The 26083-nt window shown below is 37.2% G+C and overlaps 1 protein-coding gene and 1 pseudogene across 2 annotated transcripts in view; one reads left to right on the forward strand and one right to left on the reverse strand.

The window, feature by feature from the left end:
* Window positions 1-26083, reverse strand: part of RTTN (rotatin) — a 165003-nt gene that overhangs the window by 64531 nt on the left and 74389 nt on the right. For both annotated transcript variants that reach the window (XM_043559072.1, XM_043559071.1), the window contains exons 27-32: window positions 22102-22256; window positions 17508-17727; window positions 10117-10245; window positions 9540-9650; window positions 7353-7511; window positions 5767-5838 (exon numbers count right to left, since the gene is read on the reverse strand). In XM_043559072.1, the coding sequence (XP_043415007.1) occupies window positions 5767-5838; window positions 7353-7511; window positions 9540-9650; window positions 10117-10245; window positions 17508-17727; window positions 22102-22256 (846 nt within the window). The remainder of the gene's footprint in view (window positions 1-5766; window positions 5839-7352; window positions 7512-9539; window positions 9651-10116; window positions 10246-17507; window positions 17728-22101; window positions 22257-26083) is intronic.
* Window positions 14193-14588, forward strand: LOC122470856 (annotated as a pseudogene).

Below are 26083 nucleotides of genomic sequence, written 5' to 3' on the forward strand. Positions count from 1 at the left end.
TTGACCAAACAAGCAAAGTCAGTATCACCAGTAATGGGGCAAAGAGTTTATCTTGTCTCCTGAGACAACGCACTAACAAGAACACGTCACTTCTGTGGCTTTTCTGTCAAAAAATGTATAACCTGAATCTAATCCTGAGGACAAATAAACCGAATTAAAGAATATTATAAAAATTAAATAGCCTAAAACTCTTCAAAAATGCTAAGGTCATAGGCGCGCCTGGGTGGCGCAGTCGGTTAGGCGTCCGACTTCAGCCAGGTCACGATCTCGAGGTCCGGGAGTTCGAGCCCCACGTCAGGCTCTGGGCTGATGGCTCAGAGCCTGGAGCCTGTTTCCGATTCTGTGTCTCCCTCTCTCTCTGCCCCTCCCCCGTTCATGCTCTGTCTCTCTCTGTCCCAAAAATAAATAAACGTTGAAAAAAAAAAAATTAAAAAAAAAATGCTAAGGTCATAAATGTTAAAGATTTAGGAACGATTTTAGCTAAAAGAAACTAAGCAGACATGACAACTATATGCAACACGTATTCCCAAACCAGGTCCTAGATCCTGACTGGGGTGTTGTAAAGGACAACAGTGGGACAACTGGAAAAATTTGAATAATTATCTAATTTTGATAATTATTATGATTTTATAAGAGAATGTCTTCATTTTTAGGAAATTCACACTTAAGTGTTTAGGAGGAAAAGAAGCATTATGCCTGCACCTCTTAACAGTTCAGAAAAAAAATACCAGCAGGTAGAATTAAGGCAAATCTGGTATAATTAGAACATACAGGGAATCTGGGTACAAGGTACCGTTTCTGCAACTTTTATATAAGGTTATTTTTGTTTCCAAATAAAGTTAAAAAACTAAAACATATGTGGACAGCTCAAAGTCCTATCCCTAATATGGAAAGGAACCAAATCACAAACAAGTGTACTTGCACCACAAACTGACAACTCACTGTATGTAAGTGTATGAAATTACCTTACATTCAAAAGTGTCATACCATTTTCAAGTGGAAAGAACAACTTTAATATTACAAAATTTATGCATATGCTACCATGATCCTACATAAAATATTCTAGCAATGTTCCCTGGATATGTGTTTGTCTTCTCCCACATGCCATAAGCCCCAGAGAATTAAATCTGATCACCTGTGAATCTCCAAAATTTAGGTACTCAACAAATGTTTACAGAAATGAACGCAAACAAACCTCATAGATAATCCCTATCTAACCAATAAATTTGTTATAAGCAACTCCAAAGTTCCATTCAGGTTGTTAGTGTTGCAGGGATATGGATTTGTGACAATGGTCCTCAAACTAAACCTAGAAACACAATTTTCCACAAGCAAGAGTACTAACACCAAGTCAGACTGCAGAGTTTACAAGACATCGGAGAACAGGGAGCATGACAGTTTAGGGCCTCGTGCACAGTGATTTGTGTTTCCTCTGCCCGAGAAGGCTGTAGCCTTGAAGAAGGAAAGACAAATACTTATAAGCATCACTCTTAAAAACCAGTGCCTTGAATAGAAAAGATCTGTGATACAGCACGACTGACATACCAGAACCTGGGTTCTCACTGCAGCAGGAGCCCGGGTTTCAGGCCCTAACGGAGGTGCTGAGGGAAGCAGCAGAAAGACTCAGACTCTTTATCTCCCCTACTCCCGGTGACCGCCCACATCCACTACATTTCTACACCCATGCAAAAAAGTAAGTGGGGAGGCAGGCTACAAAACTTATGACCTGATTTTTAACTTTACTTGGCAATATCATCATGCACTAGCAAAGGCTGACAAAGAGCTATCATGTCTATGGCAGGGGCTGAGAGAAACATTTTAAAAATACATTAAAAATAAGGTCACATACATTCTACATAGAAATAAGGCAAGAAATTAGGCATGGCAGTAAAGGAAATATATGAAAAAGAACCTAAATTATTGACATAGGTATTAAATGCTAGTGTCTTTCTGATTAAAAGAAGGTTAAAATGTATTATACAGAGGTGCCTGGGTGGCTCAGTATGTTAAGCATCCGACTTCAGCTCCGGGCATGATCTCATGGCTCACTAAGTTTGAGCCACATGTCAACTTCCATGCTGACAGCTCAAGAGCCTGGAGCCTGCTTCAGATTCTGTGTCTCCCTCTCTCTCTGCCCCTCCCCCGGTCAGACACTGTCTCTCTCTCTCTCTCTCTCAAAAACAAATAAACGTTAAAAAAAATTATAAAAAAATAATAAATAAAATAAATTGGATTATACAGGTTACTAAATGTATTTTTAATATTTTTTAAAATTAAAATGTTTTAAGTGACTTATGCTTCCTCTTCTTCCAGAAAACATTTAAAGCCTATTACAGGGAAAGATAGATTATAACATGATAGTGAAAGTATAGCAGGGTTGAAAGAAAGAAAAACAAAGGTATGAAAATAACAGAACTGGAGGCGCCTGGGTGGCTCAGTTGGTTAAGCATCCAACTTCAGCTCAGGTCTCGATCACACGTGACCTGCATCAGGCTCTGTGTTGACAGCTTGCTCAGAGCCTGGAACCTGCTCTGGATTCTGTCTCCCTTTCTCTCTGCTCCTGCCCCGCTCACACTCTGTCAGTCTCATAAATAAATAAACATTAAATTTTTTTTTAATTTAAAAAAATTAACATTAAAATTAAAAAACAAAAAAAGAAAAAAAATAAAATAACATAACCAAGAATAAAGTAAAAAAAAATGTATGTACCAGATAAGCCACATTTGATAGGAAGGCTCTAAGCTTTCTAGTACAAAACAATAAAAGAAAAACCAACCAGTTACATAATTTATATATGCGAATCATCACTACTCTGAAGTACAACAATCCCAGACAGTGACATGAAATGGGAATTTATTCTGGGGGTGCAGGGAAAGAATTTGGAAATGGGTAGAAATCACAAAAAGAACACTGTAGAATGCCCAGTGGAACAACAGTACAGAGGACATCAGATCAGACTTGAGGCATCAAAACAAAGTGCAAAGCAGTAAAAGTAATTCTCTTTGTAAAACATAATTAATCAAATATCTATCTCAACCAAAATACAGTATTTACAAAGCTTCTAGATACTGGTGCTACTTCCTGCTCTATCCCCAAAATACTGTGAAATGCATATTAAGATAAGCAAATGAAACAGTTTTTGGAATAAGATCATTATTCATCATTCTACCAAAGACAGTTTTAATTTCAGAATACTAGATATGTAGCACTTTCTTTACAGATGTAATAAACTGGCAAAGGTCAAACCTCTTGGAGATTATAAAATTCCATTGAAGTATCTGAAAACTATTTTTCTCCCTTCTTGGAAGAGCTGTTTTCACGGTGGAATTTAAAGTACCGCTAGGGGCGCCTGGGTGGCTCTGTTGGTTACACATCCAACTTCAGCTCAGGTCACGATCTCTCTGTTCGAGTTCGAGACCCGCATCAGGCTCTGTGCTGACCGCTCAGAGCCTGGAGCCTGGTTCAGATTCTATGTCCCCCCCTCTCTCTGTCCCTCCCCCACTCACACTCTGTCTCTCTCTCAAAAATAAATAAACATTAGGGGCGCCTGGGTGGCTCAGTCGGTTAAGCGTCCGACTTGGGCTCAGGTCACGATCTCGTGGTATGTGAGTTCGAGCCCCGCGTCAGGCTCTGTGCTGACCGCTCAGAGCCTGGAGCCTGTTTCAGATTCTGTGTCTCCGTCTCTCTCTGACCCTCCCCCGTTCATGCTCTGTCTCTCTCTGTCTCAAAAATAAATAAATGTTAAAAAAAAAATTTTTTTTTAAATAAACATTAAAAAAAATTTTTTTAATAAATAAAGTACCACTAAACTTTTAAAATGTTGGGGGACAAATATGAGGCTACCAACCAATCATAACGCTAAATGAGGACACTTAGAAACCAAAAATAATAACCAAGAACAAGAAGAAAATCTAAGTTTATTACAAACACAAAAAAAATTAGACTTATTTTCCTAATTTTGCTAAAGACTAGCAAAAGTTTCATTATCAAATACTATTTTGGATTGGAGCAGCTCTCAGAATTTCAGATTCTGGCAGAAGAGCCCAAAAGCTCATTCTAAGCACTATTTTCAACTTTGTAGTAGAAAATTAACTCTGTGATAAAAACATGGAGAATAACAAAACCATGCAGTAAGCATGGTCACTAGCAAGACAAAGGAACTGTGCCCTATTTAACTTGTACGAGAAAAATGTGAACATCTACACATGCTTCCGTAGTATAATAAAATGTCCCATGAGCTCCAATAGGACCCAGAAGTAGTATTACTCTAGCTTTTATATTATAGCTATTTCAATAATAAAAAATTCGATGGCATTACATTACCAAGCTTATAATACACAAGTGTCACTCGTTTAACAACGGGACTAGTGGTGATTTGCATTTGAGCCAAGAACAACACCTCTTAAAATCTAGTTATTGAATAACAAGCATCAAAACCACTACACCAGTAACATAAATATTAATCCTGTGTATTCTTTCCAGTTTTGTCTCCTATGGTTTTATTATGAGGCAGATGGTGAATAAGCAACCAGGATGAGAAGGCAGTGTTAAACAAATTACAAGAACTAAGTGGGAAAGTGGCGTGGGATCTTCCATAACTGGCAGAGTTAAGCTGGGTGTGTCAAGTGTGGAAAAGTGAACCTTCCAAGAGTTTAATGAGATGTGGGCCTTAACAACCACCTGGATCCACACTTCACATCACTGCCTGAAAAGCTGTCTTCACAAAGGCTCAAGTGGATTCAGCAATTCCTCCAAAGATATGTTCTAACAAAAATTTCAAAAGAAACCTCAGATTTGTCTAGGACCCTGGAGAGTGAGGTACAATAGTGTGATTAACAAACACACAGAGAAACAGCACATCTTACCTCCCCAGTGACACCGTTTTTCTATCCTCCAAATCATCTAAAAAGCAGTAGGCTGCAAAAAAGCTAGGCACTACTAGACTCAACATTCAGAACATGAAACAAAAAATTAATCCAGTAAGAACCAAAGAAAGACAAATTATGACCTTAACTGCACTAACCCAGAAAAGGTTAAAAAAAAAATGTTAACAGTAACACATACCTAAGTATAAATAATTTTGTGTATAACTATTAAATTACAGAGGTGTATACTGTGTGGGTATGAGACCAGCTAGACTCAAAGCAAAGGTGTGATTCAGGGCCAGTTATTTAAACCCTCTGTGTGAAAGCTTCTTAATCTACAAAATGAGGATACTAGTGGCCCACAACTCAATTACACAAGTTAAATATTAAGTTAAATAATGTTAAGCTCCTAGAAGAATGCGTAATAAACTCTATATTAGCTATTAATGTTTCTGTACATGGTGAACATGTTATCTATTATTTCTGCTCAAAACTATTTTTAACGTTATGGAAAAGGATTTGTAAATCTGATCAAGCACAAAAAAAAAAATTCTACATTTTTTTTTAAGTTCATTTATTTATTTTAAGAAAGAAAGAGAGACAGCATGAGCAGGGGAGGAGCAGAGAGACAGGGAGAGAGAGGATCCAAAGCAGGCTCCACACTCTAAATGGGGCTCAATCCCACAAACCGTAAGATCATGACCTGAGCCGAAATCAAGAGTCAGACACTCAACTGACTGGGCCACCCAGGCACCCCTTCCAAATTCTCTTTTAAGAGGTCCTGTTGACATAAAGTTTCATCAGTGACAATATATGTGTATATATGTATATATATGCTGAAATTTAATCATCAATTAATCTCAAATATCTACCAGCTTGATAACTGTTTAAAGCTACCCACCTGCCAAGTATAATCCTTTAAAATTACTGAAGGCATTGGAATTACAAGGAGATTCTGAAGAATAAATGCAGCCTAAAATAAAAAAAAGAAAATGTCAATACTGCCATCTTGCTGTCATCTCTGAAATAACCAATATATCGAATTTAATAATAAAAACCATATCACTGGGCAACTGCATATACTGAGACATCATTATGAGAATTTGCCAAGCCCGTTTCTTGTTATATGATGACCTAACAGTGAAGGAAATTATTTCATCAGGAAATATATTTTTTCCTATTTCAGAATTTTATTTTTCCAAAAAAATGATCTATAAAATATACACTGTTCTGGTAGCAGTTAAGAAATACACGTTCACACTTCTATTATTTCCTTACACACACACACACACACACACACACACACACACACACACATATCCTTCCCTTCCCCCCACTCCCTGACTATCCCTCTCATACAAGCTGTTCTCAATAAAAAAGTCCCAACTAGAAACACAAACCACAAATGTCCAACTTTACCTTCTAGGTCCTTAAGATGGTCAAATTAAGTAATGGTACTAATATGAACACTGATTATGTATACAGTGAAAGATTGTGGTATGAGGGGTGAATAACGGGGGTAACAGAGGGGATCCAAAGAGAGTGAAACTTGCGACCATCTTAACTTGAAGTCAATAGATACCTTTAAAGTTGGTGAATCAAGAGGAAGCTACAAGATTAAGCATTACTACTTAAAAACAACAAGAAAACTACAGCATTTGGATTTTGGAACTGGGAACTGGCAAATGGCGGGCCCTGGAGCTGCTGTTTTCTTCACAAGCCTCAGATCACTCTTGCATCACTGTTTTTAAAAATATTTGCATCGAGGGGCACGTGGGTGGCTCAGCTGGTTGAGCGCCCGACTCTTGATTTCAGCTCAGGTCATGATCTCACGGTTTATGAAACTGAGCCCCATATTGGGCTCTGCCGTAACAGCTCAGAACCTGCTTGGGATTCTCTTTCCCCCTCCCTCTGCCCCTTCCCCGCTCAAGCTCCCTTTGTGTATGCTCTCTCTCTCTCTCTCAAAATAAATAAACATTAAAAAAGATTGCATCAATCATTTCAATAAAAGCGGCAATAAAATGAACCCACAAATTATTTAGAAAGAATTAAAATAGGGTTTACTTTTCCTCTTATATATAACTACTACAGAGTTATCTGACAGCCATTCATCTTAAGTAAAGCTCTATCTATAGATATTAGAGATTCATATGCCCTGAGGTAATATGAAAGTAACTTTTTTCCCATGAACTACCTTTTAATGTATGATAATATAAAAGAATTCATATAAAAAATACCAAATTCTACTTTGGTCTTCTCAAAATAAAGGACTCCAGTATTTACTGTGAATTAGTATCTTTTTTATTCTCTACCAGTATTTTATTTGAGGTTTTACTTGCAGGTACAAAAGATAATGGCCAGCAATCAGTCCACAACATAGAGGATACCACTGATAAGTCATTCCCAAGAGAGTATGGTTTACAAAGACCATACGACCACGAGTTTCTAAGGCTGAATGGGCACGAGGTGCTAGGCGGACAGGCATACCTCCCTGCGCACCACACTGCATTCCGACTGGTCCAGAAGAATGTTCACCACAGTCCCCCAGAGCCCACCAGAAATGTTCTGACAGCTGTTTGCCAAGGCCACACAACCTGTTTCAAGGGTGGTCAGTGCCGATCCTAATCCCAGTGAAGTGAACCTCACCTGTTCAGATTAAAGAAAAGCCGTCAAACCAAAGAACCCAATTCCTTAACATGAACTCTTAATTTCTCTGGTACGTAAAATATCATGCTTTTATGACACTGTCTTGACGATCCAAAATTATAAGACACTTATAGAAAACAGTGTCCTATAAATTTATGAATGAATAAAAATCCTATTCCATCAAACAAGCAATATAGAAAAGTTCAATAAAAGCAAATGTCACAGAAAGTCAAAACCAGGTACAAATAAGAATAAAAATTATAGCTCACAAGCCTTTCTAGGAGAGCACAGAGTGCTTACACATTTTTTTATGAATATGATTCCTGTTTATTCCTCATTTTTAAAGAGGTTATCTATTATTTTCTTCTCCATCCCTATTAGTGCTTCTTCCAAAAATGGCTTTAACCTTTTTGAAACTTCTTTGCAAAAAGAAATAACTGAACTGTCTTTCCCTAAAGCATTTAGTATTTTCCCCAAAATTACTGTAAAAGAAAAATGTTTCAAATAAGATTAATGTGCTGTAATATGTTTGCCACAGTACCACTGCTGTGTGAGCTATGCATTTTGGTTGACTTCTGAATTCTGATTCTAAAACAGTTTCACTGGAAGCTACAGGATAGCAAAAAACAATGTGGTCATCACATGGTCAAGCAAACAAGTCTGATGTATATAAAGAATAGAACCTGTATGTTCAGACCAAATAATGTTTCTAAAAACCAAGGTTTTTATTGTAACAGAATATAATCATTTCTTGTTTGAAGTTAATGGACGGTGCCCATAGTTAAGAGTACTGTATCAGATACTTAAAAATTTGCTAGGAGGGTAGATCTTATGGTCAGTGTTCTAATCACAAAAATAAATAAGAGGACAAGAAGTAACTTCTGTAGGTGAAGGATATGTTTACAGCACAATTGTGGTAATGATTTCAGAAGTATACACTTATCTCCAAACTCATGAATTTGTACATATTAAGTATGTACAGATTTTCCATGTCAATCATACCTCAATAAAGTGGTTTTAAAAAAGAGGTAAGTGGACAAATGGCTACAACTGGAAAATTTATTAATCACATAAAATTTTGCGCCATAATCGTACTATTCTATTAAATGACACACAAATAACACTTGGCAGCTATCCTTCTAAATTCTTTGAAAATGGCTGGGCTTCTCCAATAATTTTTCACTGTTCTCTCTAAAAGTGAAAGTTTCTATAATCCTTTTTTTTTCTATTTTTTTTTTTTTAAAGCCACTTTTAATTTTTTTTTTTTCAACATTTATTTATTTTTGGGACAGAGAGAGACAGAGCATGAACGGGGGAGGGGCAGAGAGAGAGGGAGACACAGAATCGGAAACAGGCTCCAGGCTCCGAGCCATCAGCCCGGAGCCTGACGCGGGGCTCGAACTCACGGACCGCGAGATCGTGACCTGGCTGAAGTCAGACGCTCAACCGACTGCGCCACCCAGGCGCCCCTCTATTTTTAATCTGTACTCTAATGAGTGTGATTGAAGAGGGTCTGCTATGAACTAACCGAACTGTATCCCCTCTAAATTCCTATGTTGAAGCCCTAACCCCTAATATACCTAAACCTGATGACAGAGCTTTTAGGATGTAATTAAAGTTAAATGAGGTCATAAAGGTGGGGTCCTAATCTGATAGGATTGGTGGCCTCATAAGAGGAGGAAGGTCACATGAGCACACGGTGAGAAGGCAGCTGTCTGTAAGCCAGAAAGGAGAGCCCTCACCAGAACCCAACATTATTGATACCTAATCTCAGATTTCTAGCCTCCAGAACTATAAGAAAATAAATTTGTTTTCTGAGCCACCTCGTTTATGGTATTTTGTTACGGCAGCCCAAACTGACTAGGAGAGAGTAAACAGCTGAAGGTACAGTCACTAAAATAATCTCATTTTGGAAAACACAAATATATGCATATACATATACGTATACATATACGTATATGTATATATTTGTTTGTTTCACTTGTTTTTAATCTACACATAATGGACTCCATTTTCCTTCACACTGACTTCTGGGTCTCGATCAACCCATAATGGAATCAACCAAGCCAATCCTTGCTGAGTAGGGGTCTGGTCTTCGCTGTGACTCCCCAGAGGCAAGAACCAGAGTGACATCCACTCCTAGAACGAACAAAAGGAACAGAGACACATTAGGTAAGGCTCTAGGAATACAACAGAAAAAGTTTAAAGTAACTTTTACATTTAAAAATTTTTTTACTCAAAACAAAGTTAAAATGTACTTAAGACTTGGCTTTAATTTAGTATTTAGCCAAAACAAGGCAAACAAAAATCTCAGTTTCTACTTAAAAAGTTAAACAAAACAACTTGTCTTCAAAACAACTACCTCCCCCATGATTTAGACAAAATGTAGTTCTCTAGAGCCAGATTTCAATCAAAATGTATTTCAAATAAAATTCAGATTTGTGTAATACACAACTTCTATGGAACATCTCAGTCAGAAGTCATTTCTGTCTCCTAAGAAGAAAAATCAAATGAGATATTTTCATATAGGCTTGAAACGTGTGAGACACAGCACATTCCTTGTCTAGCAACTGTTGAGAAGACAGGCGGCTTCTGATGCTCTCACCGAGCTCTGGGCTTGGGCCATCATCTCGTGGGATAAGTGAAGCAAACAAAGAATTGTGCTCTTGGTGACCCCTTTTCCCATAAAGGACATCGCATTTCCTCCACGCTCCACGTAAAAAGAAGTAATGACCTGAAAAAGCACAAACAATATTATGGTGACTTTGCTCTGAGTGGTATATAAAAACAAATACATAACTCTCTACTAACTTGTCTGATTTGAATCTTAACCACATAAAGTATATACAACATTCTTAGTTTATACATTAGGTTTTGTGTTACTACAATTAAAATAAATATTCTTACTTTAAAATTTTCTCCCTTTGGAACTTGTACAAAGATGTATAGTATCCTCCTAGGAGACTTCTGTAATTTAGAATATGCTCATGCATTTTTCAAATGATACAGTATCCTTTAAGTAACAGAGTTTACAACATCTTATTTAAAAAATACACTTAGGGGGCACCTGGGTGGCTCAGTCAGTTAAGCGCCTGACTCTTGATTTCAGCTCAATTCATTATCTCACAATTTGTAGGTTTGAGCCCCACAATAGGCCCTGCTCTGTCTGAAGCAGTCTGTCTCCCTCTGTTTCTCTCTGCCCCTCCCCAACTATGCACGCACACTTTTTCTGTCTCTCTCTCTCTCTCTTTAAAAAAAAAAAATAATAAACATTTAAGACAAATATTCAAAGTGACAAAAGACCACTTATAATTCACAAAATTTTAGTAAGAAAAGGAATGCTAACTATATTTAAGTGCCAACATACTATAAAGGAAAAATCTGTTTTGAGTCAAAACAATCGAAACTACCTATTATCTGACCAATACAACGTCAAGTATTTCAGTTCATTCACCCAAGGACTCTGGATGCTTTTATCCATCACAGAATCCTTTAAAGTAAGTCATTTTGTCTTAAAATAGAGACTACTTTTCAGTTCATGCAGCAGATTATTTCAAAAAGATGGCATAAATTGAGGTGCCTGGGTGGCTCAGTTGGTTAAGCATCTGACTTTGGCTCAGGTCATGATCTCACAGTCTGTGAGTTCGAGCCCTGCGTCAGGCTCTGTGCTGACAGCTCAGGGTCTGGAGCCTGCTTCGGATTCTGTGTCCCCCTCTCTCTCTGCCCCTCCCCCACTCACACTCTGTCTCTGTCTTTCCAAAAATGAATAAACACTAAAAAATTTTTTTTTAAAAAAGGTGGCACAAATAATAAATCATGAAAGGTATAGCTTATTTAACAGAAGCAATTTATTCATAGATAATATGGGATTTGTATGTTACATCAGAATTTTCATAAACCAAATAATTATATATGATGTCTGAAAAATAACCCAAGATTGTCCAGGAGCTGAAATTATAGGTGACAGGCTTTGCTCTACTACACACTCACGTGTGTATGTTTGAAAGTTTTCATAATTAAAAGTTTAAAACTTTAAGGGACTATCTTAAGAATAAGACACTTGAATGATTCAAGCCCTTCTTGTCTTCCGCTAAGTCAGTGGAGACAGCTACAGTATGATGGTTTCATACCCAGTTGGTAAGTGACAAGCCAAGAATTTAGGGATTATTTCCTTTCAATCTGACCTTTTGGTCATATCTGTGGAATTATACTCTATCTGTCTGGTTTTAAGAATTTAATTATCACAGTTTATGCACTTATCATAATGTATCATGCTTAGTTTAAAAGCCTCATTTCTCAACCATGAAAAGCAAATATTCCCATTCTATTTTCACTATGCAAAACAAAATACCTATACTAGAAATACAGCTCCCTTCTGAAAAGGAGTCCGCTTTAGTGAGAAACTATAAAGCAAATCATTTGGACCAACAATGACTTTGTTTCAATGTCTATTCACATAAGCCTTACTTGATTCTTTAGTAGGAAAATAAATCTAAATGTTTACTAATTATGTAACTATGCAAAAGGTCCCAAGTAAGATTTAATGGGACTCTGCCACAATGTCTAACAAGTGACAGATTTCTTCATATTATTTTCCTGTCACTTAATGTGAAGACAAAAAGATTTTCTTCCCAAGACGTGTAACGCATGAAGTATACTCCTCTGTTTATACCAAATCAAGATTTGCTAACCAAGTTTTTCTTAACTGTGGAACATTCTAAAACAGGGATTGTACTTTTTTATCTACTCCTTAGCTAATACATTTGCCTCAATTTCTCACCTAGAACTAAGAAACCCTTTTGTTCTCCAATACCATAGAAAGCTCCTTTTAATTCCTGGTATTTGAAACACAACGTGTGATCTGAATCTTACACAGTTTCAAAAACAAAAAGCACTCCCGATAGTTTCCAAATATAAACAATGTTAACACCTAACTTCTTCAGTCACTGCTGTAGTCAACGCTCACATATATCCCTGATTGGAAACAGGTAAGTCACTTCATAGAGGAGATGAGTTCCAAAAGGTTTATAAATGGAGTATATACAAATTACATTACACACAATGCTATAAATTAGGTACTTGTATATTGAATTATATTTTAAATGCATTAGAGGATCTGACTTTTTAAAAAATTGGGGCGCCTGGGTGGCTCAGTCAGTTAAGCATCCGACTTCGGCTCAGGTCATGATCTCGCGGTCCGTGAGTTCGAGCCCCGCGTCAGGCTCTGTGCTGACAGCTCAGAGCCTGGAGCCTGTTTCAGATTCTGTGTCTCCCTCTCTCTCTGACCCTCCCCCCTTCATGCTGTCTCTCCCTGTCTCAAAAATAAACATTAAAAAAATTTTAAAAATAAAAAAAAATAAAAATAAAAAATAAAAAATACTACAATAAGGTCTTTAAGCTAACATAACTGTTCTAAAAATTCATCCATTTCTGTATGAATGTATAAATTCTGTGTTATGACACCTTGAAGGTTAGAATAACTCATCATACACTGACCATGTGTACTTTTTTAGTATTTATAATTATTCTAGAAAAAAAGTTTATTCGATTAAAACAGCTACACTCAAATTCATATTCAATTTTATAGTACATATAAGAGTATTTAGGATTTTGAAATCTTTTTAACAAAATAAGATATACTTTTGAGATAAATTCTAGTTAATATCATCTGAAGCATGGTTTACAGCTGAATACACAAACATCACCTAAAGCATGATTTAATGATGAAAGCACAAAAATTAAACATACATAATTTATATATTCATTTAAATCACATTTCTATATTACTCAAACTGTATTCTAATTTAAAACCACATGTAAGATACATATAAATTAAATTAGTTGTTATTTCAACAATATGTGCCAATCACTATGTTAGGATAATGGGAAGCTATGGGTTAGTGGAAATGATACAAAGGTGATTCCCACAAGCTTACAGTCTAACAACAGATCAACGTGTAAAACAAAATAGAGATACAATGTCTTAAGCACCATAATAATGGCATATATAAACTGTTACAGGTATACAACCTAGGAAGAGGCCGGTCACTCTTCCCTGAGTGTGTATGTCTGGAAGATAAGAAAAGACTTCCTAAAGGAGGGTAAATGAATAAGAGAGATCTTAAACTCTGTATACAGACTGCCATCTGAAAAGAGAAGATATTATATGAAGAAATAGACTTTTAAAATAAGTTTTATTGGGGCGCCTGGGTGGCTTGGTCGGTTAAGCGTCCGACTTCAGCTCAGGTCATGATCTCACGGTCCATGAGTTCGAGCCCCGCGTCGGGCTCTGTGCTGACAGCTCAGAGCCTGGAGCCTGTTTCAGAGTCTGTGTCTCCCTCTCTCTCTGCCCCTCCCCTGTTCATGCTCTGTCTCTCTCTGTCTCAAAAATAAATAAACGTTAAAAATAAATAAATAAATAAATAAATAAATAAATAAATAAATAAATAAATAAAATACGTTTTATTTAGTGAAATGGGCCAAATAAAACTGAAACTTCAGAGATGTGGGGGAAAAAATAAAACCGATGTAAGATTCAAAATGCAAGATTACAAAACTCCTTATGCACTTGATAGAGAGCTTTGGGTTGTAAGGTTTCAGCTTTTAAAGCAGTAGCTGGTGGCAGGCAGACTGTGTGACTGCAGGTGGGAGCACACAGCATAAAGAGGAATGGCTGCTGACATGCCATCCAGACTAGGGAAGACCCAGAAACTTCGGGGCCACGTGAGCCACGGCCACGGTTGCATCAGCAAGCACCGGAAGCACCCCGGAGACCAGGGGAATGCTGGTGGCATCTCCACAGGATCCACATCAACAAATATCATTCGGTTGGCACGAGGCATTACCACTTAAAGAGGAGCCGGAGCTTCTGCCCAACTGTCAACCTCGATAAACCTTGGACGTTGGTCAGTGAGCAGACACAGGCAAATGCTGCCAAAAACAAGACGGGAGCTGCTCCCATAACCGATGTGGTGCGAGGGGGCTACTGCAAAGTCTGGGGGAAGGGCAAGCTCCCCAAACAGCCTGTCAGCATGAAGGCCTGAAGCCACATGGAAGAAGGTTCATTAAATACTGGCAAGTGCGTTCCAAAAAAAAAAGAATAGGAAGTTATGGATACAAGTTGGTCGAAGCATCCCATGTCTAGAATGCCCATGATATCAATCATTCATCTCTGAAAATCTAACACTGCCTCCTCGAAGAGCCTTTGCCGACGTCCTAATACAGTTAAAGAGCCCAACCTCTGACTATCTATCATTCAACCTTGACTATCACCGAGCCTTTCAAGACAAGAAATGCTGACAGATTTGGTCAATAAGGAAACAATGAGTCATTTTTAGATTCAGACAGGTTATTACTTAACGTTAAAAACAAAAGCAATAGTAGCCAAAGAGCCAGCTCCCAGTCTCTTTCGCAGGGTGACACTGAAACAGGGGGGCCAGATGACAGCAATGCAGATAGCAGGGCACTCTGCGGAGGAGCCCAGGCCCCGCTGCAGCCGAGCTGCTTACAGCCTGCAGCTATCCTGCAAGGGAACTGAGGCAGAAAGCCTCACTCATCAGAACCCAGGAGGTAGTAAGAAACAGGCTCGTGACAGACATCCCAGGAAGAGTGAAGCAAGTAAGAAACAGTCTTGTAGCAGTTCCTCACAAGCCTCCCATGTTCTCATGTTCCAGAAAGATCAGAGGAAGCTCTGCAAGACTTAGATAAGCTGTGATTAGGCCTTGCCTCTGTGGACGGCGTGCATAAAATGCAAGGCTGGCAGGGAACCCTGGGGAAGCTCTTCTCTAACAGGACTATGTAGAACTACATCATTGCTATATTTATGACATCATACTAAAACTATACTGACCCAAATGATGAAAATGGGGCATATCAGAACGTGTGAGATAATGTTAAGGCCATGCCTAGAAGGTAATTAGAGCTAAAAATACTTGAGAATAGATTTTTAAAAAATCACTGAAATAAGACTATCCCAAAAAAGCCACAAATTAAAACAAAAGGAGAAAGAAATAAGCTTAAAGAGAAATTAATGAAATGGGGTAAAACATTAAAGGGAGGATCAACAAAGTCCACCGTTCATTCTTTGAAAAGAATGATAATAATAAAACATACAAACACACAGTAAGACCAATCAAGAGAACTAGAGGAAAGAATAGTTTAATACCTCGAATGAAATGGGACCTCCCTCTAGATCTGACAGACATTTAAAGAATAAGATGATTTGATGAATAATCTTAGGGCTAGGAATTCAAAACTTTAGATAAAATACTAGAAAAACATAACTTACTGACACCAAAAATTAAAAATCTCAAAATTCTAGATTTAAAAAATTCAATTCATTTAACAATCTTTCCCAAAAGAAAACTCCAGGTCTGAATTGCTTCATCATCAAATTGTACTAGACATTTAAGCATTAAATACCACCAATTCCAATAAACTATTTCAAAAGGAAATAAGAGTTACATAAAAATAATTTATACATACAAAGATGGATTAATTTTGATATTAAAACCTGACAAAAGTTTCCTGAGAAAGAAGACAGATGCAGTCATTATAAAACCATTTTCTGCATAAGAAAATTGGTAGAATTCTAAAAACATTAACAAACTAAATCTGTTAATATATAAAAGGAATAGTACATCACAACCTAAGTTGAAATTCTCCCAGAAGTGCAAGGATGTTTAAGATTTTTAAATGAATCAATCTAATCCATCACCTTAATGGAATACAGGGGAAAAAAAATCATGTTTATCTTAAAAGATACAGAAAAAGCATTATACACTTGCTATTAAAAAAAAAAACACCTTGGTAAAGCAAGACTAAAAGGAAACTTACTTTTCTTTACTTAATTGAAAAAAACTACCATAAATAGCATAGTGAGAGGTGAAAAATTAAAGGCCTTTCCTTTGAGTTTGGAAACAAGGATTGCTGGGTAGATGGCTCATATATAAAAACTGAGTACACTTCTACACATTCAACAATAGTTAGAAAATCAACTATCAAAAATTCATTTTCACTGAGAGACAAGAATATTCATTGAAGCAGGATCCAAAATGGCTCTCCATTAAAATAAAAAAACCAAAATATCTTTCAACACTGTAGCGTAGTGAACGCTGGACAAGTAAACTAACTCTACCTACAGGAAGCAGGATGAACAAGTCTCAGAAGCATACTGATGACAGAAAGCAGTCATATGATTCCATTTTACAAAACTTAAAAAATCAGGAATTGTTGCAAACATGTACGCATAATTAAGTGGTAAGATTACCAAGAAAAGTAAAGAATGATTACCATAAACTCAAAGTAACAACTACCTTTCAGGAGAGAAGAGCTCAAAAAGGGTGATGGCAAATGTTCCCTGGGTGCTGGCAATGCCTGGATCAGGCAGGTTCACTATGTGATGCCTGAGCTATGTATGTTCTGTGTAATCTCCACATATGTGCTGTATTTCACAGATAAAAAGGATAGACAACATAAGTGAATATATTACCTAATGAGGGGACTTAAATGTAAGCCTTAGTTTATTCTTCTTGAAAATGAGTGTACTCTAAAAGTGATCTTACATATTTATTAATAAAAATCATTAAAACACTTAACACATTATAATGAGTCAGAGGAATACTGCAGAATAATCTACATTAAATATACTGATACACAGAACGCACCTAACACTGTGCCCGGCATAGGGGCGCCTGGGTGGCTCAGTTGGTTGAGCATCTGACTTCGGCTCAGGTCATGATCTCACAGTTCGTGAGTTCGAGGCTCTGTGCTGCAAGCCTGGAGCCTGCTTCAGATTCTGTGTCCCCCTCTCTCTCCGCCCCACCCCTGCTTGTGCTCTGTCTCTCTGTCTTTCAAAAATGAATAAACATAAAAAAAATTTTTTTTTAAATAAAAAAAACACCATGCCTGGCACAATGGGAATGATCAATAAACAGTAAATAGCTATTCTTTGGGGTTGTTACTATTTAGTTACAGTCACTGGTTATTTTCACTTACTTCAAGAAGACCTGACAAGTACTTGACACAAATTTCAAATGGCTTTGTGAGAGGAGAGTGTGAGCTCCATCCCGGAGATGCCGTGAGGTGAGCCATCCCTCGTAAGGTCCTCTCGAGGGAAGGCAGGCCATAGAAGTGAGGGGCATCAGTGACTCTCAGGCTCTGGAGCAGTCTCAGGGCCAGCTGTGTCTGGAAAACGTGAAGAAGTTCCAAGCATTTCCTGTGTATGTAAAGCAAGGAAGAAAAAAATCAACAAGAGAACAAGTGTGATGGGCTAATGGGTTAACTTACTGATGGCAGAGAGTTACTAACAACTTAGTATGTCAGAAAAATACGAACCAGGAGAAATGGTGGTCCCAAAACAAGGCTTTTCAAGGAAAACATAGTTAAAATATGAGGTGAAAGACCAGTAACAATTACACTGAAAAAGAGATAAATGATATTGGTATTGGTACCCAAAAATAAAACCAAAAGTTAGAATGGAAAATTAAATGCATACTTTAAATGAGTTAAATTGGCATATATTAAACCTATACTTTTAATCATGTGGAATCATTCAAAAATTGAATTTTTAATTAGCTGAAATTGTTTTCCCCAGAAAGCTAAAATAAAAGGTTTTAATGAGTTTGACACATAATTTACATGAAACAATCAAGAGAACATTTTTTTTTAGGAAACAAAATCCCTGAAACTAATAGGTAGGCATAGATCCAAAGATGAAATTCCTGGGAGAAGTATCTGTGTGTGACAAAGCTTGAATAAAATCTGAAATTTCCTCAGTTATACAGATTTTTAGACTCCAAAACTGATGACTACTATGTTTTTACATATTACAGTATTACAGTATCGTATGTGTGTAGTTGAATTACAGTATTATCAGTATAGTTGAATGATTTTTAAAGATCATAATTCTTATACACCTGACATCCAAGTGCTTTTAAAGTTTTAGAAACACATATAACTTGCAACAAAGCCTAAAAGTTATTTGTATAAATTCATATTTCCCACAGGTCAACAGCAAAGTACAGCTGACCAACAACAAAGTACATTTAGAGGCACTAACCCCATGTGCCGTCAAAAATCCTCATACAACTTTGTGACTCTCCAAAAACTCAACTAATAGCAAACTGTTGACCAGAAGCCATAAACAGTCAATTAACATAAAACAGTCAATTAACACACATTTTGTATGTTTTCTGTTATAATACTCTGTATTCTTACAAAAAGGCAAGCTAGCGGAAAGAAAACATTATTATTTTTTTTTTTAAGTAAACTCTATGCTCAATGTGGGGCCTGAACTCAAAACCCTGAGATCAAGAGCTTCATGCTCTACTGACTGAGCCAGCCAGCTGTCCCGGTAAAGGAAAATATTATCAATAAAATCATAAAAGTACTATACTGTATTTATTCAAAAAAATCCGGGTATAAATAGACCCACATAGTTCAAACCTGTGCTGTGCAAGAATCAACTATAATCTAATCAACAGTATTAAAAAATGTTCTTCTGTTCTTTAAATTAACATACCAGTCATTCTCATTTTCTGCCCCTCTTACCTTAACGCTTGCAAAAGAAAACTACGAAAGGAAATAGTGCCGCTGCAAATATCTAACCAATCCCAGTTCAACCGCCACCAGTTCCCTCTCCTAGTCCCTGTGAACATTCCCCAAGCTCCACATCCAGTTTGTCTCATAACCACGCAAGTTCCTCTCAACATCCAAGAACAGTCCACAGCGCTGTTTCTCAAAGTCTAGCCCAAGGACTACCTATGGTGCTTGCCTAATATGTACATTCCTGAGCTGCTGATAATATTTTAACAAGTCCCCCAGGAGATTCTATACACATTACAGGTCTAACTGCACAGAATCTACCATCAATGGATTCACTGTTTTTGTCTTCAGCACTTTAATAAGGTATCAATGTACGTAGTAAAACTCACGGATCTTATAGATACACGACATGATTTATGTATGTATATAATCATGCAACCACCAAGCATCACAACATATAAAACACTCTCATCACCTCAGAAGGTTCCTAGGCGACCCTCTCTAGTGAAATTTTTATTGACTTGTATTCTAAATTTACTAATCCTCTTTTATACTGTGTCTAGCCCACTATTAAGCCCATGCGATGAATTTTTTACTTGAAAAACTGTAGTCTCCATTTCTCTGCTATTGATATTCTCCATAGTTTTACCAATATTACCCATATTTTCATCTAATATATATTATATTTATATTTAAAATATTACTTAGGGGTGCCTGGGTAGTTGAGTCAGTTAAGTATCCAACTTGATTTCGGCTCAAGTCATGATCTCATGGTTCCTGAGTTCAAGCCCCATGTCAGGCTCTGTGCTGACAGCCTGCTTGAGATTCTGTCTCCTTCCCTCCTTGCCCCTCCCCCACTCATCCTCTCCCTCTCAAAATAAACTTTAAAACATAAAATATTATTTGTAGTAATAATTTATATTATATAACATAATTACATTTATATTATATTATTTATAATATAAATTATATTATAATTATGATATAATATTATAATATATATTATAATAACATAAGAATAAAGTTCCTGTAATAGTTGACATCTGTGGGTCTATTTCTAATGATATTTTTCTCTGAACTACAGGAGACATTTTCCTACTTCTTTATAGTTCTCCTCATTTGTAACTGTATGTCAAACCTTTGCATCCAAGAGTTACTGAGGGGCACCTGGCTGGCTCAGTTGGTAGAGTATATGACTCTTGATCTCAGGGTTGTGAGTTTCAGACCCACATTGTGTATAAAGATTACTTAAAAATAAAATGTTTAAAAAAAAAGTTATTGAGGGCAAATTACGTAATAGTTTCTCATAGAAATGGCTTTCAGATCTAGTCAGGTGTTGAATTGAATTAGGGGTATTTGACACTTTGGTTTGTTTCAAATGTTATGTGTGGGGGATCAGGTCTTTCCCTCCAGCAGAGACTTGGGATCGCAGCATAAGAAGACCTCATCAAATAGAAAACTTTTAAACATCAAAGGACACTACCCAAAAAGTGAAAACATAACCTACAGAATGGGAGAAAAATTTGCAAATCATATTTGATACGATATTTAAAAAAAAAAAATGTTAATCTTTATTTATTATTGAGAGAGAGAAAGAGAAACAGAGCGTGAGCAGGGGAGGAACAGAGAGAGGAGACCAGAATGTGAAGCAAGCTCCAGGCTCTAGGCTCTGAGCTGTCAGCACAGAGCCTGACGCAGGGCTCAAACCCACAAATTGTGAGATCATGACCTGAGCCAAAGTCGGACCCTAAGCCGACTGAGCCACCCCGGCGCCCCATATTTGATACGATATTGATGTCCAGAATATATAAAAAGACAGCTCAACAACAAAAAAACAAACAACCCAATGCAAAAATAGGCAAAAGACTTGAATACACATTTCTCCAAAGAAGATATACAAATAACCAGTAAGCACAGGAAAGGATGCTCAACATCATTTTTCATGAGGGAAATAAAATCAAAACCAAAATGATTCCAGTTTCTACCACTAGGATGGCCATAAGAAGAAGTGTTACAGAGGACATAGAGAAATTAGAAGACTTATACATTGCCAGTGGGAATGTAAAATGGTGGAGCTGCTACGGAAAAGAGTTTGGCACTCCTTCAAGAAAATAATCACAGAGTAACCACATGAGCCAGCAAGTCCAGTCATAGGTGTATACGGGGGAACTAAAAACATGCGTTCACACAAAAACTTGTATGTAAATGTTCAAAGCTGCATTATTCACAATACTCAAAGGTAGAAACAACTCAAATGTCCACCACCAGATGAATGGATAAACAAAATGTGGTCTATCTGTACATGGACTACTGTTCAGTCATAGGAAGCAATGAGCACTGATATGCACTAGAATATGGATGGAGCTTGAAAGCGTGATGCGAAATCAGACACAAAAGATCATATATGTCTGATTCCATTCATATAAAGTGTACAGAATAAGTAAATTCCCAGAGAGACAAAAATTAGTGCTCGGTTGCCACAGGCTTGGGTAAGGGTACAAAGTTTCTTTTCAGAGTAATGAAAAGAAAGAATTAAATGGTGACAGTTGAACAACATTGTACACATACCAAAACGATTCAATTGTATACTTTAAAATGGTTAAGATAGTAAATTTTATCTAATTAAAAAAATTTTAAGTCAGAATTATAGACACACATTGGAAAATCATCTATGTAGTTAAAAAAAAAGTCATAAAGTCACAGAAATGGGTATGATTGCTCAGATACATGTATAGAGAATTAAGAGAGGACCAAGAGACAGTAAAATACTGTGTGTGTATGTGTGAGAGAGAGAGAGTGTGAGTGTGAGTGTGTGTGTGTGTGTGTGTGTGTGTGTGTGTGTGTGTATGTGTGTGTGTGTGTATGAAATTATAATCAGGCTATACAAGAGACTTCATTGAAATGAAAACAAACAGACCACAACTGATTACTACTGAAGTCTTGCTTCCTCAATTTGAAACCAGTAAGCAAGTAAGACTCTTTGGAAATCAAAACGAAACTAGTTTCTACATGAATGTCCCTGAACCTTCAACAACACAAATGGTACCTGTCAGTAACTGCCATGAAACTGAGCAGCAAGGTATTGAAAAGAGCAATCAGTTCTTTCTGCACTTGTTGCCTGACAGCGGTCCGGATGTCATCTGTTTCCTCTCGTGCTTGTGACTCCATCAGAACCAGCAGGTCTAACAGTGGGTTTGGACTCTAAACAATAATATTAAAAAAACACATTTATTCTCTAATTGAGCTGTATGTTGTTCCTATAAAGATTTTTGTTGCAAATCACATTCTGGATTACCTAAGAGTTATATTACCTAACCTGTAGCTACGGGTCTCTAGTGCATTAGTAGAGATGCTCTAAACTCAAAAGGTGCTTCATATGTTATCTCAACAGAAGAACAGCACATCTATTACAGAAAACTGAGGAAAATATAAAGAAGCACAATGAGAAAAACAAAAACCCCATGATCACACTTCACAGAGATAGCTGCTGTGAGTAGACTGCTGTATACTATCCTCATTGTGGGAGAATATACATAAACAGAATTCTAATTCTGTATTTTTAACAAAACTGAGACCAAGTGAAAAAATCCGCTATAATAACCCCTTTTTAAACATAATGTTGGGGAACCTGGGGCGCTCAGTCTGTTAAGCATCTGACTTCGGCTCAGGTCATGATCTCGCGGTTCGTGGGTTTGAGCCCCAAGTCAGGACAGCTCAGAGCCCGGAGCCTGCTTTGGATTCTGTGTCTCCCTCTCTCCCTGTGCCCCTCCCCCACTCATACTCTGTCTCTCAAAAATAAATAAACATTTAAAAAATAATTAAAAAACAGGGGCACCTTGGTGGCTCAGTTGGGTAAGCTTCCGACTTCAGCTCAGGTCATGATCTCACAGTTTGTGAGTTCAAGCCCCACATCAGGCTCTGTGCTGACAGCTCAGAGCCTGGAGCCTGCTTCAGAGTCTGTGTCTCCCTCTCTATGTGCCCTCTCCCCCTCGTGCTCTGGCTGTCTCTCTCTCAAGAATAAATATTTAAATTTTTTTAAATAAAAATAAAAAAATAATAAACATAATGTTATCAGTATTTCTTCAAACACAATATTTTAATATCTGATTATTTTTCAATCATAAGGATTTCCACACCAACTACTAAATCATCAGTGATTTTTAATTTCATGGAGATGTGCAGCAGGGTGTTCAACTCAGATTGTATCTGGTGTATGAATTCCAAGCTATGATATTACTAAATCAAAATAGTTTTAACAGTTTTAATGTTTTCAACATATATTGCCAAATTGTCTCTACAAAACATGCACCAATAGACATGACGATGCAGGGTGGGAGAAGATCACAGCATTCAAGCCAATGCTGAGTATTATTACTGCTGTCATCTTTGCCGATTTGATAGGCTGAGAAATAAAACTAGTATTATTTAAATTTTTTCTTGTTTCCCAACTTTGAAAAAATGTAACTAAAGAAATGTCACAGGGTTATTTTTAATAATACTAAGAATAGAACATGTTACATTAACCAACAGCATTAAAGACAGCTGGAATAGTTATTAATCAAAGAAAACAAGATTCCTCCATTTAATTTTTTGATTAAGCTAGAAGATGGGCATTTTCTTATTTTACAGATGGGCAAACAGGTTTATAAAGAGGTTACGTAACTTGTCCAAAGTCATACAAATGAACAAAGCAAGGATTCAACCTGAGAATCATCTAACTTCAAATATGGTTAATATCCTGTCCCCTGTATTACATCACATCAATACTGCATATTACAACATAAAAGAAGAGATAAAATGTAATTGGTATTGTTATGAAATCCTTCACCTAAAGAACTCAAAAAATAACTGCATTCTTTTGGGGGAAAAAATTTTTTTTAAATGGGAAGAAAATTCTAAGTTGTTTATATTACGTACTATGTACCATATACTTCAATCAAGTACACAGAATTATAAATAATACAACTGTGACGGGTGCCTGGGTGGCTCGGTCAGTTAAGCGTCTAACTCTAGATTGCGGCTCAGGTCATGATCTCACGGTCGTGGGATCAAGCCCTACATCGAGGTCCACACTGAGCTTGGGATTCTCTCTGTCTCCTTCTCTCTCTGCCCCTCCCCAGCTCATGCTCTCTCTCTCAAAATAAATAAACATTTTTTTTGAATAATATACCTGTGGGACTTTAGAAAGTATTGGTAACAGATGTTTTCTTTTAACTTACTTTACTATGTTCCATACCTAAAGAGCATTTTGTCTTTTCATCTTTTCCTTTCATCCTGAACAAGAAGTACCTCATTTGGATCAAATAAAATTACATAAAACATAACTATAACTTCTACATTTTATATAGGAATAAAACAATCAAGATACACATTTAGTAAGTCATAAAAATAAATATATATACTATAGTATTCTCAGCTCCAAATAACCAAAGGCTGAATTACACCCACCTTTCCTCCAACTCTGATAAATACTGACAAGATGAACAAACCTGGGTTTGTTTGTTTGTTTGTTTGTTTGTTTTTGACACAGTAAATTTTAATTTCCATAATATCAAAGTGTTTTTTTATTTTTTTAATATGAAATTTATTGTCAAACTAGTTTCCATACAACACCCAGGGCTCATCCCAAAAGGTGCCCTCCTCAATACCCATCACCCACCCTCCCCTCCCTCCCACCCCCCATCAACCCTCAGTTTATTCTCAGTTTTTAAGAGTCTCTTATGGTTTGGCTCCCTCCCTCTCTGACTTTTTTTTGCCCCTTCTCCTCCCTCATGGTCTTCCGTTAAGTTTCTCAGGATCCACATAAGAGTCAAAACATATGGCGTCTGTATTTCTCTGTATGGCTTATTTCACTTAGCATAACACTCTCCAGTTCCATCCACGTTGCTACAAAAGGCCAGATTTCATTCTTTCTCATTGCCAAGTAGTATTCCATTGTGTATACAAACCACAATTTCTTTATCCATTCATCAGTTGATGGACATTTAGCCTCTTTCCATAATTTGGCTATTGTTGAAAGTGCTGCTATAAACATTGGGGTACAAGTGCCCCTATGCATCAGCACTCCTGTATCCCTTGGGTAAATTCCTAGCAGTGCTATTGCTGGGTCATAGGGTAGATCTATTTTTAATTTTTTGAGGAACCTCCACACTGTTTTCCAGAGCAGCTGCACCAGCTTGCATTCCCACCAACAGTGCAAGAGGGTTCCCATTTCTCCGCATCCTCTCCAGCATCTATAGTCTCCTGATTTGTTCATTTTAGCCACTCTGACTGGCGTGAGGTGGTATCTCAATGTGGTTTTGATTTGTATTTCCCTGATGAGGAGTGACGTTGAGCATCTTTCCATGTGCTGGTTGGCCATCTGGATGTCTTCTTTAGAGAAGTGTCTATTCATGTTTTCTGCCCATTTCTTCACTGGCTTATTTGTTTTTCGGGTGTGGAGTTTGGTGAGCTCTTTATAGATTTTGGATACTAGCCCTCTGTCTGATATATATTTGCAAATATCTTTTCCCATTCCATTGGTTGCCTTTTAGTGTTGTTGTTTCCTTTGCAGTGCAGAAGCTTTTTATCTTCATGAGGTCTCAATAGTTCATTTTTGCTTTTATTCCCTTGCCTTTGGGGATGTGTCAAGTAGGAAATTGCTGCGGCTGAGGTCAGAGAGGTTTTTTCCTGCTTTCTCCTCTAGGGTTTTGATGGTTTCCTGTCTCACATTCAGGTCCTTCATCCTTTTGGAGTTTATTTTTGTGAATGGTGTAAGAAAGTGGTCTAGTTTCATCCTTCTGCATGTTGCTGTCCAGTTCTTCCAGCACCATTTGTTAAAGACACTGTCTTTTTTCCATTGGATAGTCTTTCCTGTTTTGTCAAAGATTAGTTGGCCATACATCTGTGAGTCCAGTTCTGGAGTCTCTATTCTATTCCATTGGTCTATGTGTCTGTTTTTGTGCCAATACCATGCTGTCTTGGTGATTACAGCTTTGTAGTAGAGGCTAAAGTCAGGGATTGTGATGCCTGTCTCTTTGGTCTTCTTC

The sequence above is a fragment of the Prionailurus bengalensis genome, chromosome D3 (assembly GCF_016509475.1).
Source record: "Prionailurus bengalensis isolate Pbe53 chromosome D3, Fcat_Pben_1.1_paternal_pri, whole genome shotgun sequence".
Lineage (NCBI taxonomy): Eukaryota > Metazoa > Chordata > Mammalia > Carnivora > Felidae > Prionailurus > Prionailurus bengalensis.